Source organism: Fringilla coelebs (genome assembly GCF_963513975.1).
Source record: "Fringilla coelebs genome assembly, chromosome: 1".
NCBI lineage: Eukaryota > Metazoa > Chordata > Aves > Passeriformes > Fringillidae > Fringilla > Fringilla coelebs.
In genome coordinates, this window is record NC_140028.1 from 100812236 (window position 1) to 100832179 (window position 19944).

General features: G+C 39.8%; 1 protein-coding gene across 2 annotated transcripts in view; it reads left to right on the forward strand.

Annotated features, from left to right (window-relative positions):
* The window catches only part of GLI3 (GLI family zinc finger 3), a gene marked incomplete at both ends in the record, with an annotated part of 186634 nt that overhangs the window by 122963 nt on the left and 43727 nt on the right, over positions 1-19944 (forward strand). For both annotated transcript variants that reach the window (XM_084208535.1, XM_084208536.1), the window contains 2 exons: positions 1530-1676; positions 9349-9550. In XM_084208535.1, the coding sequence (XP_084064661.1) occupies positions 1530-1676; positions 9349-9550 (349 nt within the window). The remainder of the gene's footprint in view (positions 1-1529; positions 1677-9348; positions 9551-19944) is intronic.

Genomic DNA, 19944 nt, shown 5'->3' on the forward strand with positions numbered 1-19944 from the left:
TTTATGCCATTCCTATTCCTGTTTGACATACATCTATTTTTCATCACCCTTTCTTATATGTTATATTTAACATTTTAACATCAAAAGCACATTCTTTCATTTTATTTGGTAGTAATAAGGGCAGACTGTACACTTCAGCAATCTGTTACTGAATTAACTTTTCTCCAATTTCCAATGCCTTGTTTATGTTCAAAAAAACATTGAAAGTGTAAATCTTGATTCTTTGTTTCTAGGGTTTGCATTTAGGATCTGATTTTCTAATGAAAATATAAATTGTCTTTAGCTCTGTGTCAGTAGCAATATTCAAAGAATTCCAGCCCAGCATTTTGTTTTCATTCAAGACTCAGCTGCTGAGATTAAAGAAAAATCTCATTGAATGAGATGAAAGAATATAAAAATAATCTAATGTACCAGCTTGGGGTGCAGCCCATTACCCTAAGGAACCCTAAGTGTTTTAGGCAAGCTTGCATACCATCTTGTGGTGACCAGAGTGTAAACTGTTTTGCAAGTGGGACAGAGAGAGACCAGAGAGAAGGGCTCTGGTTTACCTCAAGTTTCTTGGCAGGTCAGGGTCAGGATCAAGGAGAGGGAGCCCAGCTTATTTTTTGAGTATGTCTTACACAAACTCAAGGGTTGACCCTCTACCTTCAACAGCATCTGAAGCCTGCTGAGAGGAGGTGATCTTGAAGTGTTGTCAGTTTTTTGTATTTGTCCAGGGTTTCCCATTAGTTGACAACTGCTTGAAAATTGGAGGGGAACAGGAAGTTCTCATGTTATTTTTAAATGAGAGAACAGCTTAATACAAGTCATTATCAGAGGACTGCATCACGATAACCTCACGGATGGGATGTAGAGTCCATTCAGTCTGTGGTTTTGACTCTGCAAATAGGCTTGTGTGTCAAGTATATTTATACATGAAATTTGAAGGATGGGATGGTCACATTCATTGACTTCGGTCTGTCCTCCTAGAAAACTGACCCTGCGTTGTTCATGGACAGCTATTATTTGTCTTGGAATCATGTTTTATCCCTGTTTGCTCCTAAGCATAGACACAGAGAGGGATGTAGTGAGGGAGAATCTTCTAGTCCCCTAAGCAGAGACTCCAGATACTTGAATGCTTATGGAAGTTCAGCCGCCCTGTTACCTTAGAGACGGATTCCTTTGAGCCAGGGATGAGGTAAATGTGAATAAAATGCTAGGAAGGTTTTCCTGCTTTTTTATGTCACTAAATAAATCATACTAGTTTCCATTGCTGTCAGCCTGTCACTTTTTGAGTCACTTAATAATAAATACAAAAATATGAGATCACCAAGCTCATTAATATTTTAGGTCTTGCTGTTTTTTTGAATGGTGTCTTTACAGTACCATTGGTCGAAATATATTGACCAGTGCTGGCAGAGTGCAGACATTGCATTGCATTAAAAAATAAACAGGCTGTTTTAATGGCCAGAGAAACCGGCAGTGTGATAAAACTTTCCTTCTTGTTTATCTTACGTCATTAACGGCACTTTTATGTTGTTTTTTTTCAGCTCCGCACGCTGGCGTCAGTCCAGCTGAATATTACCATCAGATGGCTCTGTTGGCAGGCCAGCGCAGCCCGTATGCAGACATCATTCCTTCAGCTGCCACTGTGGGAGCCGGGGCTCTTCATATGGAATATCTTCATGCCATGGATAGTGAGTGGTGTTTTCTGGAAATACAGACAGTCCTACCAAGGGAGCCACGTGGGCTGGTCATAGTCTGACCCAAAAGGCCTCTGTGCTGGTGGAGAAGTGGGAGTCGACATAAGCCTCCTCATGAGGCTGGAGGGCCAGAGAATTGATTGCCAAAGGCACAAGGGTTATGTCAAGCCTAAGAGTAAACTTTGAAAGAAAGTAGGGAGAGGAGCAGGACTGCTCCTTAAAACAGATTATAAATTTTATTTCTAGCACAGCTTGAGTGCTTTTGAAAGTGTCCTTTTCTATTTGCAATCAGTAACTCATAGTTAGGCTGAGTATTTCCCTGATGAGCTCTCTGTTAACAGAAAGTTTACATCTGTTTTTCTGTTAGGACAGCATGCCCTGCACCTTTCAGAGAGTGCTAGCTGCACTTACAAGTTGTGTATCATAGACCAATAGACCAGCGACCACTTGTAAAGTGAAGCAGTTTGCTGAATTCTTAAGTATCCTGACTTAGTTTTCCATAACATTTCCAAAATTTTAAGAGCCTTCTTTATCCACTCAGTATATTTTAGTCCTCTAATCTGTCTCTGCAATGGGGTCCTCTCTTTTCCTCCTTCAACAGAGAAGCAAACTGCTTGCTACTTCTTCTTTTGATCAACCAGAAGGGATTGTGCAGAGCATTCCCCTCCAGTCATAGGTGCTTACATGCTTTACAGGATGTACTCTCTCCCTTCTGATGAGGGCAATTAAAAATGGTGACAAGAAAAGGTGGTGATGTTGACCTTTGCTTGCTAGTACAGACCAATACAATAGTGTTAGACAACCTTATTTTCCTCTAGAATTTTAAACTTTTTGTTTACATGCCATTTCTTCTTCCTGCTGTTGGCTGCACACCATAGTTGGTGATCTCAAGGAGCGTGGGCGTTGGAAGGTTTACCTCTGGAGCGCATAGGAATATTTATAGCTAGCCCTGCAGAACACATGCCTTGGAGTGTGAAGTACTTGACTGACCAATAATTTTTCTAACAGTCAGGAAAGACAGATGTGAAACTGAGCAGGAAAGATATTTTTTTTTCATTCTGTTTCCTTGCTAATGAAGGATTTTTAAAATTAATTTTCTATTATCAGCCTCACTGCACCAGTAGCATGCATAAAGAATTTACAGTAACATACCTTGAGCACGCTGCAGAAACACAGTGAACTCACACAAGTAGTCTTGACTTAAACCAGAAATTAATGTGCAGACTTAGTACTTGAAAGCTTAAGAATATGATACTTCCTGATTTGGATTCTGAGAGAGATAGGGAGAGATGAGGCACACTGCTAAAGCACTGAATGCCTATGAATAATACCTTGCAGAATGGAAATGCTGTTACACGTGCTTCAGGTGATGTAAATTTGCTGCTGTGTTCCAGCTGCAAGGACAAATCCCCAGCTTGCATGAATGGGCACGTCTTCCTTGAAAAGGATCGTAGAATCCTAAAATAGTTTGGGTTGTAAGGGAACTTTAAAGGTCATCTACTCAAACTTCACTTGCAATGAGCAGGGATATTCTAAATTTTCAAGGGGTTTGGTTCCTCCTGTGAGAGGGTGTGTCTGAATGCACGTGAGTAGCAGTACCAAACCACGTTCTTGGATGCAGATTTGAGCTAATGGGTTTATTCAGCCTTTAGAAAGGTAGATACCCATATATACACCAGAAAACTTGAGAAAACCAGAAGACTTTGCAGTACTCTTACAAATAATGGCATTTGCAGAAGGATCTTCATGCAGTAGGAGAGATTGTATATGTTGTGATCTACATAGAATTCCACCTTTTGCATCCCAAGAATGTTACCACTTCTTACTTAACAGGAAATGTTTTGACCTTTGCTTATAATTTCATCCCATTCATAAAAGGTACCTAAACACCATCTTTAATAAGGATATTTGTGTTCACCAGCTCTAGCTAGGATACATTTGAAATGCACACTTTAATTTGTTTTGTGTTTGTTTTTAAAAATTAAGATCACACATTTGAGATTAATTATACCAGCAACTTTTCAATTAGGCATTTTTTCAGAGTTACAGACAAAAACTGCACTATTATGCAAATGGGTTATTTTTAAGCAGTAAATAGAGAATTAAAATAAGAGTGAATCCTAGTAAGGTCACTCAGCTCACCTTCTGTATTTGATGAGAATGTGTTTAGTCAGGCAATAGCTGCTTTTATCTAAATAGAGTATGAAGTTACCCTTTTACTTTGTAAAAACTAATTAAAACTATCTTAACTTGCATGGGTATACAGTAAATTAATTGTCATTAAGTAGGAATCTGAATGTCCTATCATTCATCATGCTAAAGAAAACCCCTTTCTTCTCTGTCAGATTTTTAGATTAGAAACAAGAACAAAACAATTAGCAGGAAGCTGATATTAAGACTTTATAAAAATCCCCAATAAGAATGCCCACGTATGCATTTAATAACAAAGTACAGCAATCAATGGGAAGCAGTGCCATTTGTTTGGATCTTTCTTCCTAAAGATTTATATAGTGGTCTTAAAAGTAGCCTTTTGCCTTTGCCCAGTCTTGTCAAAGGAAGCAGAAGACACATGAGTAGTTTCCCTCATTATCTGCTATCAAATTCTGAGCAAGTTGACTCAACTGACTGAAAGGCTGCTGCTTATTTATCCCACACAGCAACCAAATAGATACAAGCAAGACATTGTTCTTTTGTGAAACAAGTCTGTCTCCTAATTGTGTGCTTATACAGCATCTAGCACAGAAATGTGGAATCTCTACCCCCTCCTGTAGTGCAAATAATAATTCCAACACCAGCATACGCTGACTTCCAAAGTGTCTTACATACAGTATATGCAGTTTGGGGTCTTCTGTTTTGCTCTGTGGTGCTGGAAAACTGATTTCAAATGGAGATTATAAGACTGGGAGAATTGTTAATCAGAGGTTAAATCTTACCCAAGGAGCAGTAGACTTCTTGAAGCTCTGAACTTCACTGTTCATGATCTGTCTAATACATTGCAGAAGAATAAAACCAAGATTATGCATGCTTAATTGTAATTCTTCTTCCTTCTGTCCTGAGTGGCATGAAAACTGGACCAAAATTTTCTCTATAAAAAGCTTTTCTTCAGTTTTGGTGGCCAGAGACCCTAAGGAAGCCTTGCCGTCTTCTTGCTTGTTCTAAAAAAGTCAGATTTATCTGTTACCCTTAAGTGAAGCATCAAAAAAGGGGCGGAGTAGATGTGGAAGTTATTGACATCACCGCAGTAGCAACAACTGAAATTCCTCGTTGTGGCTGTAAAGATGTTGAATGCCAAAACTGCCTTTAAGCACTATAACAATTTTAAAAATCACTGTCTTTGGGTTGATAGGTGCATTTTTCACTTGGGGAAAATGTTCTACTCTCCTAAATGAGGTTCAGTGGAACACAAGCATGTTCCCTGAGGTTTAACATTTCAAATTATTAATATCCTCACTCAGATTTACTTTTGTCTATCCTCACCCAGAACAGGAGGTTTCTCTTTTTTGAAGGTATTTGATAATGACCTACTCCTTTTGGCATTAGAGACTCTGACCCAGCTGACCTAAAGAGTTTGGGCAGCTGTGGTGCATTGACCTTGGCTGGAGGCCAGATGCCCCCCAAACTGCTCTATCAGTCCCTCTTCTCAGCTGGATGTGGGAGAGAAAAATAGACGGAAAACAACATGTAGGTTGAGATAAGGCAGTTTACTCAGGCAAAAGTGAAAGATTGCATGTGCAGAAGCAAAGAGAAAACAAAAAATTTTTATTCCCTACTTCCCACCAGCAAGCAATGTCCATCCACTTCCTGGGAAGCAGGGCTCCAGCACACGGAGGGGCTGCTCTGGAAGGCAAACATTGTAATTAATGAATGCTCCTCACCCCCTCCTTTTCTTCGCCTTTATGTCTGAGCTGACATCATATGGTGTGGAATATCCCTTTGGTCAGTTTGGGTCAGCAGGCCTGCTTGTGTCCCCTCCCAGGATCTTGCCCACTTCCAGCCTGCTCATGGGGAGAATGTTGGCAGACAGTGCCGTGCCAGCACTGCTCAGCAGCAGCCAAAACTTCTTTCCAGCTACCGGTGCAAAGCAGGCACTGGAGGGCTGCAGTGGGAAAAAGGGAACATGATCTCAGCCAGACCAGAACACTAGCCCAGAGTTAAGCCAGAGTGAGAATGAGGGTGTAGTATCAAAGCCATTCCTTCTTCTCTCATCCTGATGACAGATTTATCATTTTGAAAACTAAGACAAAATTTATTATAAACTTTATTAAAGTGAAAACAAAGTTTTTACATGTCTGTAAACAGAAGGCAGAAGGAAAAGAAAGAAAGAAAAAAGGTTTGACTTTAAACCCACCCCCCCAAATGTCCCATGTTCACAGCTTTCAATAAAAACTAGTGCCTGAGACATGTTCAAAGAAGTTTGATTTAAAGGAAGGGAATAAAAAAGGTTTGACGAAGTTTGATTTAAAGGGATGGAATAAATGATACATGTCTGAAGATTGCCTTATAAATGATTAAGCAATGCTAAAAACTTCAACTCAGAAATCAAATTCATGGGCAAATTTGCTGGATGGCATATTCCATTTTTGAAATTTATGATGAAGATAGATATCTGTTATTTTAGAATTGATCTCCACCTCAGAATAAGATCTTTTCTTCTGACACCTGCTGGATTTTTTGTTGGCACACTCAAGTCTTTACTTGAGTGCTGCAAGTCTTTACTTTACTTGTCTGCTACTGACTTTATTTCTATAATGTCTACTCCAAAAAGGTGACATTTTTAAGCAAATCTTCACTGTCATCTTCCATTTGTGTGCTTTGCCAAAGCTGATGTTCTTTTATCAGCACATCCACAGAGGCAAATGGATTTTTAGTGAATCAGTGATCCTTCATTTTCTGATTTTAAAGCATTATTGAGTAGGGAATGCAATACTTTGGTGGGAGAGCACTGTGAACAGATGAACATCTCAAATTGCTAAATAAATATTGAAGTGTTTGTTTTTAAAATAAAAGCTGGGCAAGGCTGGAAAGTTTGGTTTAGTATTCAGAGGCACTGACAAATTGTGACCTGTTCCTTTTTATAGTAGCATACTAAGAAATTCCTGTTATGCTAAATGAATGGTTAAGCAAATGTCCTGTAATGAGTGGCCAGCTCATGCTTAAGACTTTTCAGGCAAGTGAGACCTAATTAAACCATGAAGATAGGGCAAAACAGTAATTCCATTCAATTGTATTTTCAGTTTTAGAAGTTGTGGCCCCCCTTGAATTGAATCCCTGTCTCCTGTGGTCAGACTCAGTAGAGCTCTTGCCTGGCTGAAGCAGGAAATGTTCCCTTTTTGCAGGATCCTGCAAAACCTCCCTTAGGAGATTGTTCCTGTCGCAGGTAGATGGAGGGGGCTGCTGAATTCCCAGAGCTAGGTGGGGCCTAAAACAGGCACTGCCTGGAGGAACAGAGAAAGCCTGAGATTACTGTATGTGTGGCTCAAGCCCTGGAGCTGCCCCGACAGCTGTAGGGAAGGTCCTTCTCCATCCTTGGCCGCAGATCTGGTGCTCCCAGAGCGGGCACAGGGATGCCCTGGCAGCACTTGGCAGGCAAGGCCAAGGTGGAGCAAGCAGTGGGCGGACATGCAAGAGCCATAGCATGACTTAGACGTGGGGTAAAGGAGACTGGTTCAGTCCAGAAAGGGTGAGGAGGAGGGAAGGCATAGCAGTTTTTGAGAATGTGCAGGGCACTGCAGGGAGTGTAATGTCTGTACTTAGCTATGCCCTTGTAAAACCATGATAAAGCACTTGAATTGTATCCTCATCTGGGCTAAATTACATTACAAGCACTAACTTCAGAGGCATTGTTTTAATTCATTCCAGCTGAACAGTCAGCAGTGAAAAATTGTGGATTAAAGATGCAAGTGCAAATGACTACTATTTTTGTTTTACCGTGATATATATGTTGTATTTCCTTGTTAGATATATTGTAGTTTCTTATAGCTGCTGATCATTGTTGTTTCTTACTTTAGCACAAGTAAAAGATCTCTGCCTTTGAAAGACATGATGCACAGCACTAATAAAATATCAGACAGTACAATAGCAAGCTCTTAAAAAGGAGATAAAACAGATTTCAAAAAATAACATGTGGTAGGTTTTACAAATAAATAAATGGCTATACCTAAATTTTCCACGATGAATCAAGAGCTTGAATATTCTTTGAGAGACTGGAGCTGTATGGGCTAAGGATTTTTCTGGAGACAGAGCAGGAAGGAACAAAACTCTGCATTACCCAGATGTCAAAGAGGATAAGGATTATAAAAGGAGATCTGATCACACAGTCACAACAGCAATAACACGGCAGCCCCGATAGTGTATTAAAATCTTGGCTGGTATGCACAAGAGAAGAGAAACTCACTCAGGTGTGTAAGAAAGCATACTAATAGATTCTATCTAGCTCTGATCTTGAGATGAGTCTAATTAGAGTCATTTGGTCTCTTCTCCTGGTTATTTTTAGACATGTAAACTTAAATACCCTGCAAAAAAATGATCCTAGACACAAAGATGTTAAGAAAGTCAGACCTATACTGGATACTTGTGGCCAACTATGAATTATTAGCAAGTTACAGAGAATGTCAGGGACTCTAGAAGAAGTAGCTGTAAAGCAGGCATCAAACCCAAGACCTGCATGACCCTGGCTGTCATGATCATTAGGATTCAGTCCTTTACTACAGGTTAAAGGGATTAAAAAGCTAGAAGCAGCAGTACTGTTAAAGGAAATTGTTCAGTGTGCAGTGGGGAAGCTAATTCTCTCCTTACTTTCAACCAAGATAGAAAATAATTAAATAAAGGGAATAAATTTAAGGTGATATATCTTCTGTCAGGACTGCAGAGAGTTGGAATGACGTGGTAAAAGAGATCAGAAGAGGCAGAGATTTTCAGAACAGGACATTAAATTTAGAAATGTAATGTGTATTTATTTAAGTGGTATCTGTATGTTTGCCTTCACTTTGCTGCTTTGAAAAGTCTGATCTCCAGTTTGAAAGAAATTTAGCAGTTGTAGGCCCCTATACACCCCAACAAAAGAATATTGTGGGATCTTGGACAAATTCAAATAAAGCCTGCTGTTTCTCATTTTAATGCTCTGAATGTCAGTCTGAATTCTGCTGATAGATCTGGCCCTTTTAGTGTTTGATTTAGTTGTGATTTTTAGTTTTGCATCAAATATCCACCTGGCAGAATTACGGTCAACAAAGGGAAAGCTCTTCATTTCTGTACTCTATTTGACATGAGTAGGTTTGGCTGTGTGTATTAAATTGTTGTGGGTTTGGGCTTGCTGGTATCCCAGATCTGAACCACTGTCTCATTGCTCATGGTTGAATTAATGATGTGAATGTCTAAGAAGCCATCAGATTCATAAATCACCAGAAATGAGAGGGATAACTCATAAAAGTCTTTTCCTTTTGTTTAGCCATTTATCATTTTGCTTGCACATTAATAAACAGAGCTCCCCTGAGGTAAGCCATAGGAAGAAAGATTTTTCTTCCTAATTTTCCTCAATCGTGGCCAGTAGATCACAAATGAAGAGAGCGGGCTTGTCACGGTGTGCTGGCGTCTCCCTCTCCCCATCACTGATAACAAACAAATCTGATGAAGTCCTGGTGGATAATTATGTGTGTTTCCATGCCAGGTGCCAGGTTCCCGAGTCCCAGGCTGTCGGCTAGACCGAGCCGGAAGCGCACGTTGTCCATATCCCCCCTGTCTGACCACAGCTTTGACCTTCAGACCATGATACGGACCTCTCCAAATTCCTTGGTCACAATTCTCAATAATTCTCGTAGCAGTTCGTCAGCCAGTGGTTCTTACGGCCACTTATCTGCAAGTGCAATAAGGTAAGAATTGCATTTGCTACCTGAATTGTATATTCTCATTTATGTGTCACACACATGCAAATGTGAACATATACTCACATCTTTACATAATTTGTGGGGAGTTTTTTGTGAATATGTGCATTTTGCAGTTTCTATAATGTATGTTCATCGGAGCCTGATTTAAAGTATACAATATTTTTTTCCTGCTCAGAAAGGTAATCACAAGGAACTTTTTGGCCTATTATTGTCCTCTGCAGGTAATATTTTGTCTGACCAGCAGGAACAGTGTGTGTTTGTGTGTCCAGTAATCTGTTTTCAGAGAAGAAACTCTAGAATAGGTTTGTGACTTAAGTCCCTTGGGTTCTTCTGCCCATAGATATGATGGACAGTGAAATGTTCCTACATTACAATCATCAGAAAGTAAAGAAGAGAAATATGGTACTGTTCAATCCAAATGTTTGGTGGTAACTTTTGGGTATTCAAATTATTTTTTTTTTCATGTTTTCATGTCTTGAAAGATTTGACGTTCTCTGGTTAATGTTTTTTGTTGTTGTTGTTGTTTTTTTGGTACCAAGGAAGTGCTGTCATCAGAAATGCTGTGATTTTCACTTGGCTGCCTCACTTGTGTGTGCAAGAAAACAGTCAGGAATGGTTGTTCTGGAGGCAGAATAGCAGAGTAGCAAATGAAGAGATAGACAGAAGTTGTGCAGAAAAGGGAACAGGGCACAAAGGAGAGGGAACTAAAGGAATAATATGAAAAGAAAAAAGGGAGTGGAAGAAAAATCAAGAACTGCACCAAGAAAAATGAAGATGCAACCGCAGAACATTTTTGTATTCGTGGCATGGCTATATGTTAACTGATAAAAACTCCTTTGGCATTCTTAAAAAAAAAATCCCCCACCTCTCCAAAGTGTCGGAAGATGTTTGGTTTGCATTTATTACCCTCAAAGAGAGCTTCTGGGCCCTGGCTTAAGAGCAGTTTCCACCTTCAATTTGCAATGAACAAAGGAGCGAGTCCCTAAAGCAGTTTCTTGAGATGGGGCGCCCAATTTAGGCAAGGCTCAAAACATTGCCAAGGTCATGGGTTTGACCCCCGGTATGGCTCATTCACTTAAAAAGTCAGATTTGATGAGCCTCATGGGTCCCATCCAACTCAGAATATTCTATGAAATCTGTGAAATGCCTCTGTGGCAAAAATGACACATTTACAGCTTCAAAAGTGGGCTATGGGGGTTTTCACTCCTGCAGAAGATGGGGCACACAACTGGCGTGTTAGAAACCATGAACCTGACAAACTCTGAGAGTGACAGCACTGCAAATATTGGTATTAGTGTAAGTGCTGTGCTTTCCTTTTTAAGCACTTTTAAATTGTCATGCTTTGTAGCTCCAATGCCCTTGAGTAGCTGTGTGGGATTTCACAGGTACAGGTGTTGCTCTCAGTACAGCTTGGCAGTCAGTGGAGCCATGGTCCCAGTTATGAAGCTCCTTAATGAGGAATGTGACTTATGTCAATGGCTGGCAGCAGTTGGACCACATATGTCAGATACATGGAACTGTGTGGAGCTGTGCTATCTGCACTGTCATTAAGATGGGATGGCACTAGATAACTAAACTCCTTTCCCATAGCTTGTAGCTTTGGTAAAGCAAATAGTGCATGAAAGTTGGCATAGTCTCTACAGTGGAGAAAGTCTTCTCTTCTTTTACTCTTCCAAAGTAAAGCTGGAGTCAGATGAATAGTTTTGTTGAAAACAGTTGTGGAACTGGAGGGAGTTGTGGGCAAAGACTGAGTAAGGATGGTAGGAAGTGTTCAAAGTGAGTCTGGTGAACTGGTGTCACTGAAGAAAGCAATGCTTGTGTGACTCAACCTGTGGCTGATCAAAGCTTTCAGCCCTTCCTGGTCATACTTCCCAGGAATGCGTAATACAAAATTTCACATGATTTTGAATAAAGATTTTTTTTTCATTTTGATAAGAGTATGTTCATTCATCATGCAAAGTTGGAAATGTACACTTCCATTCTTCTCAGTTGAAAGGAAGAAAAGGGAGAACTCTTCTTCCTGCTTTGCAGCTCACCTCTGTTGATGCCCTTTAACTTCTCCTGTGTGAACCTGTGTATATAAACCAAAACAAGCGATGTAAGGTATTAAACTCAAACCACATTTCATTGCCTTAATAAATTCCAAGACTAAATGCCAACAGGACTGTCAGTAAAACCTAATTTAATATTCACTGTCTTGCAAATTATGCATTCAGCACGAGAACTGTTGTATTGAATAAAACCATAGGTTCATCCCATTTAAAATCCTGTCAGCAACCATGACCAAAGTCTAGAAAAAAATTTTGTGGTTTAAAATCGCAGCTTCTGGAAACTTACAGGTTAATATCATCGCAGCTGCTGCAAGAAAATGGTACAATTCAGCAAGGCACTAGATGGAATTGCAAGGCAGGAAGGATTTCTACTTTCAATAGTATCATTCACTATACTTTATATACTCCTTCTACTTCTTGATGTTGTTTCCTAATTTTTTAAACTTAGTCCAAATCATTTTCACTTGGCAGCATTTTTCATGGTAAATACCTATCTAATGCTGAATATTTCCAAAAAACATCGGCAAGGTTGTTAATTTATCCAAATGAAGTTAGGGAAGAAGAGATTTTTCTGTACAAACTAGAAGAACTATTGCCTTTTTTCCGGGAAGCTGAACTTTGCCAGGAATGTTGCCTAGATGATATAGATGTGATCTTTGCTGTTCTTGAGAAATTGTCCCATTTAGCCAAGTGATAAGTCCTTAAGAGGTTTCTATTAGCATGTGTTAAATAAACTAAGCACTCAGCGTGTTCCAGTCCAGGGCCCACAGATAGGAAGGAGGACCTTTCCCTGCAGCTGCAGCTCTGGTGCCTCCTTGGGAAGCCTGTGGAGGCTCAGCTGTCTGTCCAGCCATAACAGTTTTGTGAAACAAAAAGCAGTCTTTAGAGGAGACAGGAGTCAGCCCAGAAACTGTACAGGCTAAGCTAGTTGGCACAAAATGCTTTTCTATAACACAGCATAGACTTGCAGCAGAAGAGAGAAAAGGCTGTGCAAAATAAAGCGCGCAGACGCCGTTCATTCAGAGAATGAAGGCACTGCCCCCTTGTGATTGTGCTCTGATACCATCTTTAACTTCGGGGTTGCACAGTATTTATAGGGCCCCTGTCTTCTTCAGTGCACAGCCTGAACAGCCCGAGCCTCCTCTGTGGATCAGTGAGAGCCACAGGACACTGCCCCACCTGTCCCAGACAGCCTACAAGAGGAGGGAGCCTCGTACCATGTTGTTTGCTGCCTGGAGGGCAGACTGTGCTCTTGCAACACAATTCCTGACTGATGCCAGGCAAACTGAACTAGTCAGGAGTGACCACCAGGCTCAGTTTGTCTTCTGGAATCCCAGCCTGCCGCTCTTAATTTTGCAGAGGAGTCAAATTGCTCACGGCCATGACTTGAAGATGCTGACAGCTGTTTTGAACATTTTGTACACGGCGTCATGTTAACTAGCCCAGATCTTCTTGCCTGAAATTGGGCAACCCAAATGAGTGACACTTTTTGCCTCCACCTTTCTTTGATTCATGTTCCTGTTCAAAATGAATCCTACCCCTTCACCTCAGAGGGAGGTTGAAAGCATTAATGTTTTTTGAAGCAATTAGATTATACAGTGATGAGCACAGTGGAGAAGCTCAGGAGGGTGTCAGTAATTATTTATTCACTGATGGTTTAAATACAAGAGAAAGAAGGCCTATGGGCATTACTCTGGGCACAGAGAAGAAAAGTACCAGAGGGCCTCTTGCTGAAGGCTACTATGTGTCTTGTGGACTGGATGAGTTCAAAATCCTGCAGAGGGGAAAAGGGGTGTGCTGTCATGGAACTGAAAGCTGATGAGTCAGCACAGAAAGATTTGTGCAGGTTTACTTCTGGTATGTTTAATTTGGTGGGTTTGATGCTCTTTCACACCCGTTTTTGTAAAGGTACTACTTGTGTTTACAAAGTGTCTCCAGGACCTCACTGGTCTTTGCATTGGCTAAAAAAAGAGGCTGAAAGATCACATCCTGTGCTTCACACAGCTTTTCAGCATTGGATCCTCTATATGAGCACTGTGGGATGCTGAGGATGAAATCAGGTGAAAAGAGCCACATTTTGGTCTCTGTTTGTACTAAGCCAAGCACATAAGGGCTCTGGTCTTTGGCATGGGTACTGCTGTAGACTGAATAATAAATACTAGCAGCTCAGCACAATCCAGAGAGAGCTGGGCCTGGCGGGTGCTTTGCCATTGTCAGCTGGCAGGGTAGTGCTGTGCCCTGACTACTGGCTGAGTACTTGAAAAGGAGATGACACTCCTGCTGACAGCTAATAGTGGATCTCCTTTTGCACACCAGGTAGAGCTTCTACTTTGTGCATTTGAAAACACCTGGTTTAGGTCTCAGCTGGGAGAGATTATGCAGAAAGGAGATGTGTGAAGTAGCATCAAATGAGGATAATCCTTCATTTGACATTTACTCATTTGGTTACCTGCCTCAGTCCTGCAGTGCAGCACCCCTGCTATTAATCCTTTGTCAAGATGTACTTAATATTATATCTGCTACCTGTGACAATTATTAGACTTTGCACTTCAGTAGCACTTCTTTTTGAGAGACAGCATGGTTTAGAGTGAGTATAGAGGGGGTAATCACTTCCCATGATATTTAGAGTACTGATTCAAAACCTTTACAAAAGATTAACTGGTCTTTAATAAACACGGGAGGCTGAGGCATCATGTTCTATAAGATTTGAAATTTAGAACCTCTAGTCCCTCGGCAATGCTGTGATACCAAAATTACAAAGTCAGTTTTCAGAAAGTGATCTGAATTCCCTGTCAGATTCAAGGTGTTTAAGTCAGTAATTCCACCTACTACAAGAGACTTTCTTTGGGTCCAGGCAGATATAACTGTGAATATAACTTAGCCATCTCATAAGCTGGGAAAATTCAGTTTCATGTGAGCCCAAGAGCCCTTTGAGATCTCCTTGAAAGAAACCAAGAAAACACAGTAGCACTTTCTTTTTTCCCCCCATGTGCTGCCCTGCTTCCCTGATAGCATCAGAACAATTAACATAGTGTGGTTAATTACAGCCAGACCCTGCCTGCTCTGGCTCCTGTCACTTTGCTCTGCGTTGATCTGAAGCATCAGGGAATGGTGGCAAGGATACTTTCACAAAGAGCCCTAGAAAGGGATAGCCAGGTTTGTAGGGTGAGCTTAGACAGCAATGGATTAACATCAGTGAGGAAGACAAGAGTTGTGTTTCTGCAAGCAGGTATTGGAGTCTCAATTATTTCCTCATCTCACATAAGCTCCTTGTATGGAATGATTGTTGTATAATGAGTCAGTGTGTTGTATCTAGAGATGAGTGACTAGGTAATAATTTTTCCAGTTTTCCTTAGCAAACACAAAGAGAAAATAAACAGAAAAATAAAAATAGAGTTAAGATATCCAAATGAAGTATAAAGTTATCAACAGAGAAAAGTGAAAGTATCATTAGCAGAGAGCCCAACAGTATAATTATACACTCTATTAAAAAAAAGGAAAGAGTATCCTTTTATCAGGTTTAATTTATCCAGTTTTTGAATTGAACAGGATGTCTCAGTTATAAGACAGGAAGCCCTCATGTTCTCAATCTTCCTTCTTTATTCAATCTTTTATATATTCTTATTATGTCTCCTCTTATTTATCTCCTTTCTGATGTTGTTTTCAGTCTGCTCCTTAGAGTTCTTGCATTGTTTTTTTCTGCTGATACTGTCTGAAAGTCTCCTTCTACTACATGCAATAATATTCCAGGGGAGGAGCAGCAGTTTAAATGCACCATGATTTTTTCATGTTTTTTCTCCAGCCAATTGTTTTAACAAGTTTTTGCCATAGCTTCATGTTGATCAAATTTTCATTCCTTCATTGAATTCTGCATTGAGACAAGCAAGTGCTTCTTGTCATTTGTCTCAGTTAATTTAGAAGCAGTGTATGAGTAGCTCTGACTCCATTTCAGTATCGATATGCATCTTGCTATCAGTATTGCTCATTCATCTAGCATACTGGGCTCTAAAGATAACCACTTAGCTTTTACCATGCTGCTCAAAATAATTTTGTCACATATGCAGATATAATTTTTTGTCATTTCTCAACTCCATGTCCAGATTGCTGACAATTGCACTATGAAACAGAAGACCCCATCTGAGAATTTGAATCTAACCTTTACTTAAATCCAACTACTTAATTCTTACCTTTGATTTGTGTTTTAGACTGTAAGTTGTAAGTTTGTATATTTCTATAATTATATCTGTGTAAAAGGACACACTCAAATGCTGGTTAATGAAATTTAGATGAAATGAAAATGAAATTAAAAAGGACATGTTTAGCATAGCACAGGTAGAACAAGATGCATTAAAAACAATATTTTGCAAGAAGCTCGTTATGATAGGATGTGTTGGATAAAGAGTTTGTTTATTATGTCAGCAATATAGGTGTTTTGTTTTTTATTATCACTCATTGGAGTCTGACTAAATTAGATGCAGTACTGACTTTGACTGAAAGCCTTTTTTACATTAAAAGCTTTCTAATTAATTGCTTGCAATATGTTGTAAATGAAGGCTTTGTTTCAGTTCAGACTGAGTCAAATTCAGTCCACTGTAACCCCCCCACTGAAACAGGTCCTACTATAGCTAGACCTTCACATATGTGCAACATAGAGCTTTATTCTCCATGGTGAGGTACTGTGGTTAATCTAGAGAAGGGAATATAATGGTCTATCCTGCAATAATAGCTTCATTTCATACCTTCTTTCAAGAAGTGTGAATGGCAGAGAAGTGCCACAAAGTGAATAAAAGTGAATTCCACCGGTATTACAGAAAGTTGCATCTGTATCAGGCTCTCTGAAAATGTAACCATGCAGCTAGCCTCCTGCACAAAGCTCATGTAGATTATAGGAGGGTGACATTCAGGGAGATTGTTTCAGAGGTCACTTACATCTTGCATTCGAAAGTGGTGGATATTTCTCACCAGAAACACCAGAAACATGAATGGCAAGAATTCTGCCTTTGGAAAGTGTAAAATCAAAGGAGAGGAGCAACACAGAATGCAGACTACACAGGCACGTACTGCATGCACCTTTACAGGTACAGGTGCACCTATATACCAGGGAGATTGTGTATACATGCCTGTAAATCGCTATGTCACAGGTCTGGCAATTAAAAGTCCATTTGAAGCAACCTGCTCCAGACTGGTTCAGTGTTACTGAAAGAGTTTAAACTCATCCATTGAACCCAGAGCAATATTAGTTCCAGGAAAGTTCTCAAGCCAATATAGGTGTGCTGGAGTTTAGCGCTTCATTACTTCATTTTCAGACCCTAAAAGCAAGTATTAATTAGCACTTTGAATGTAATAAATTATACCAGTTTTAGAAGCCTGAAAGTGCTTAGCCATGAATTTAATTCAAAATTATGTTTGCTAGAAGTGGCATGAACTTCCATGGAGGGAGCACAGATAAATTATGCAAGGTACCATTAATACAAAGTCCAGTTAGGTTACTAAGAATTCCTTTGCAGGAATAATCCAGTGAGAAGGACAAAGCTGACAGTGCTGTCTGAGCACGTAAGGTTAATCAGTGTGGCCCCGTTGCTCTCAGTGAAACTATGCCATTTTACTCTGGATATGGCAATGTATCCATGAAGAAAAATTTCACCTAGCCTAGCAGATAAAACAGAATAGATAATAAGGCAAGCTGAAGAGAAAGTACAAACCACATACTCTGTTAATTTTAAACTGGCAATAGAAAAGTAAAAAAAAAAAAAAAAAAAAAAAAAAGGGCAATGTTGTATGTGAATTAAATACGATTGTACAATGATGGTTATTATCTGATGAAAACTGGAACACTTAGTAAAATACATGCTCTACTTTATTAGATGCAGGATATTTTTACCAATTCATTTAGATGACTTGTCTCTAAGTTAGTGATTTTTAATGCAATATGTCAACATTACAAATGCGGAGGGATGTTTGAAAACTAGTCATTTTTGAAATATTTTTTCAAAGGATTTCAAGTCTCATACCTGCATTCAAGATCATGCTAGGTTTGGTTTCGTAGTCAAAGTTTGGTATTGTTTTCCCCTGTACTTGAGTAGCAAGCCATAAAAACTAATGATGACTTTCCTGCATTGCCTACTCAAAGTGCAGTGCTGTCAGTTAAAAAAATCAGGGAGAGGAACAGAATTTAAAGAACAATTTTTTATTAGAAAAAGTATTAGATATATTATGGGTAAATTGCTCTAAACAGAAGTGCATTATTAAGTCTCTCCTTCTGTAATGCTGTTTGGTTTTTCTTTTGCGTCTAAGACACTTGAAACAGTAAGAGTTTCACAAATCTCTTCAGGGCTGCAAGGTTGCCAAGTGATTTGTCACTCGTGTGTCCTGAGCAATTTGTCAACATTCGCTCTTGCAGGTTGTTACCATGAGAAAGAGTAGAGGGCAGAGTTGGAAACTTCTTTTCACTCACTCCTGTGTGTTTACAAGGAACATACATAATTCCTGTTTCTGCCAACTCAAACAACAGGAGATGGTTTTCTTACATGTTGTTACTGGTTGCTTCTTATCTTCTGCATCCTTGTCTAAGGAGAACTCTCTGGCTTGTTTTCTTCTACACTTCTGCTGAGGTCTAACTATGAGTGTTCTGCTGACCATCCACAGCTTTTCACATCTGAGTATGCAGTGTTCCTGGCTGCATCTTATACATATGCATTGTTCCATCAAAAGATCTATATCAGCTTCTATGCATGAAGTCAGCTTATGCAGATCCTCTCAGCACCCATGGCTCAGCTCCCAGCCATGCTTACAGATGTCCTGGGTGTGAACAGCGGCTCCTACATGGCAGTTTATCATGGGATGGATGAAGCTGTTTCTTATATTAGGTTTTATTTTTTAAAAAGCATCTGAGCATTGGAAAAGCAGTATTTGATCACTGTTAACTTGTGACTTGTATTATGACATACCTCAGTTGAGATTACTGTGTCTGTAAGACCCAGGCTCTAGGACAGCACTTAAGGACTTGCTGAAGTCAGTCCCTCTTCAGAAGTATTTAAGAGGTATTAGGGTGCTTTCCTGAACAGCACTTGGGTCCATCCAAAGGTTCTGTAAACGTTCTTGTTTGCCTCTTACCAACTTTCTTGAACAATTTATAAGGACTTTGAAAATGTAAATGAAAAACTAAAGGTGAAATCCTGGCCTGGTCTAAGTAAAGGATAAAAACATAATTGAATTCAGTGAATCCAAATATTCTTCCAACATTAGTAGTTTCTTACTAACCCTGATTTCTTGGTTTGCCTTGTCCACAGGCTTCATGCAACTCTTAAGTGATAATGAGACAAAGTGATGACATCTGTACCTACTTGAGCATGAGTATTACATATATTGTAGGTAAATTGCTCCAAACAGAAGTGCATTTTAAAGTTAACTAGGTGTTACCCTATTTTGTGATGATCAGCTTTATTGAACATGAAGGCAGTCCACCTACGAATTACTTAGCCCTTTCTTGAACAGGGGTGCTTTTTTGAGGGATTTGTATAATTTGGTCTGTCTAGTGTAGGTCCCTGATGGTAAAAACAAGTGATGGAGGCTGTAGGGCAAACAGGGAGCACCAAGGCTTTTCCACAAGTCAGGAAGGGCTTGCATGTCCCCTTGCAGTGCTGGTTGCACCCTCCCTCATGAAGCGAATGTAAGGATTGTGGATGGACCACCCAGACATCAAAGACCCTTCAAAGGCCAAAAGGCCTGAAGGTCTCTCCTGCCCCAAGACCTGGATGGACACAGTGTGTCTCACTGTGCCCCACGTTCCTGTCCTGTTCTGCACTGTTTTATTCCAAAAGTGTTGGGCAGGTGGGGTACGACAAGAACAAGCAAAGAAAAAGATCAAAGGCCTGAAAAATTATATGGATGAGTTGAAATAGAGTTTACCTGTTTTTCCCAGATTGGACAGGAAGAAGGTATAGAAATAATTTCAACTATTTAAAAAAGAAAAGAGAGGAAGGGGAAGGCAGATAATGAGCGTTGTGTAGAATAACAAAGTTTTGGATCTTCAGTTGCCACAGGAAATATTTTAAGATAGAGGATAGGAAACAAACTTTTAATATGATAAAAATAATGTGGTTCTATATGAATAAATAAAGATCCCCCAAAGAAACAAATTTATCTTTCTGAAGCTTAAAAATTAAGAAAAAAACCTAAAAACATCAGGAAAACCCCACTGGGTCAAACTAGAGGTGTTACTCAGTTAGTGTGTCTCTCATGGTGCAAACAGGGGATTCTATTCAGGAAGCACGTGAACACCCCTGCTTGGTCACTTTTGTTCTCTTAGTGCTCTCCCAGCATCAATTT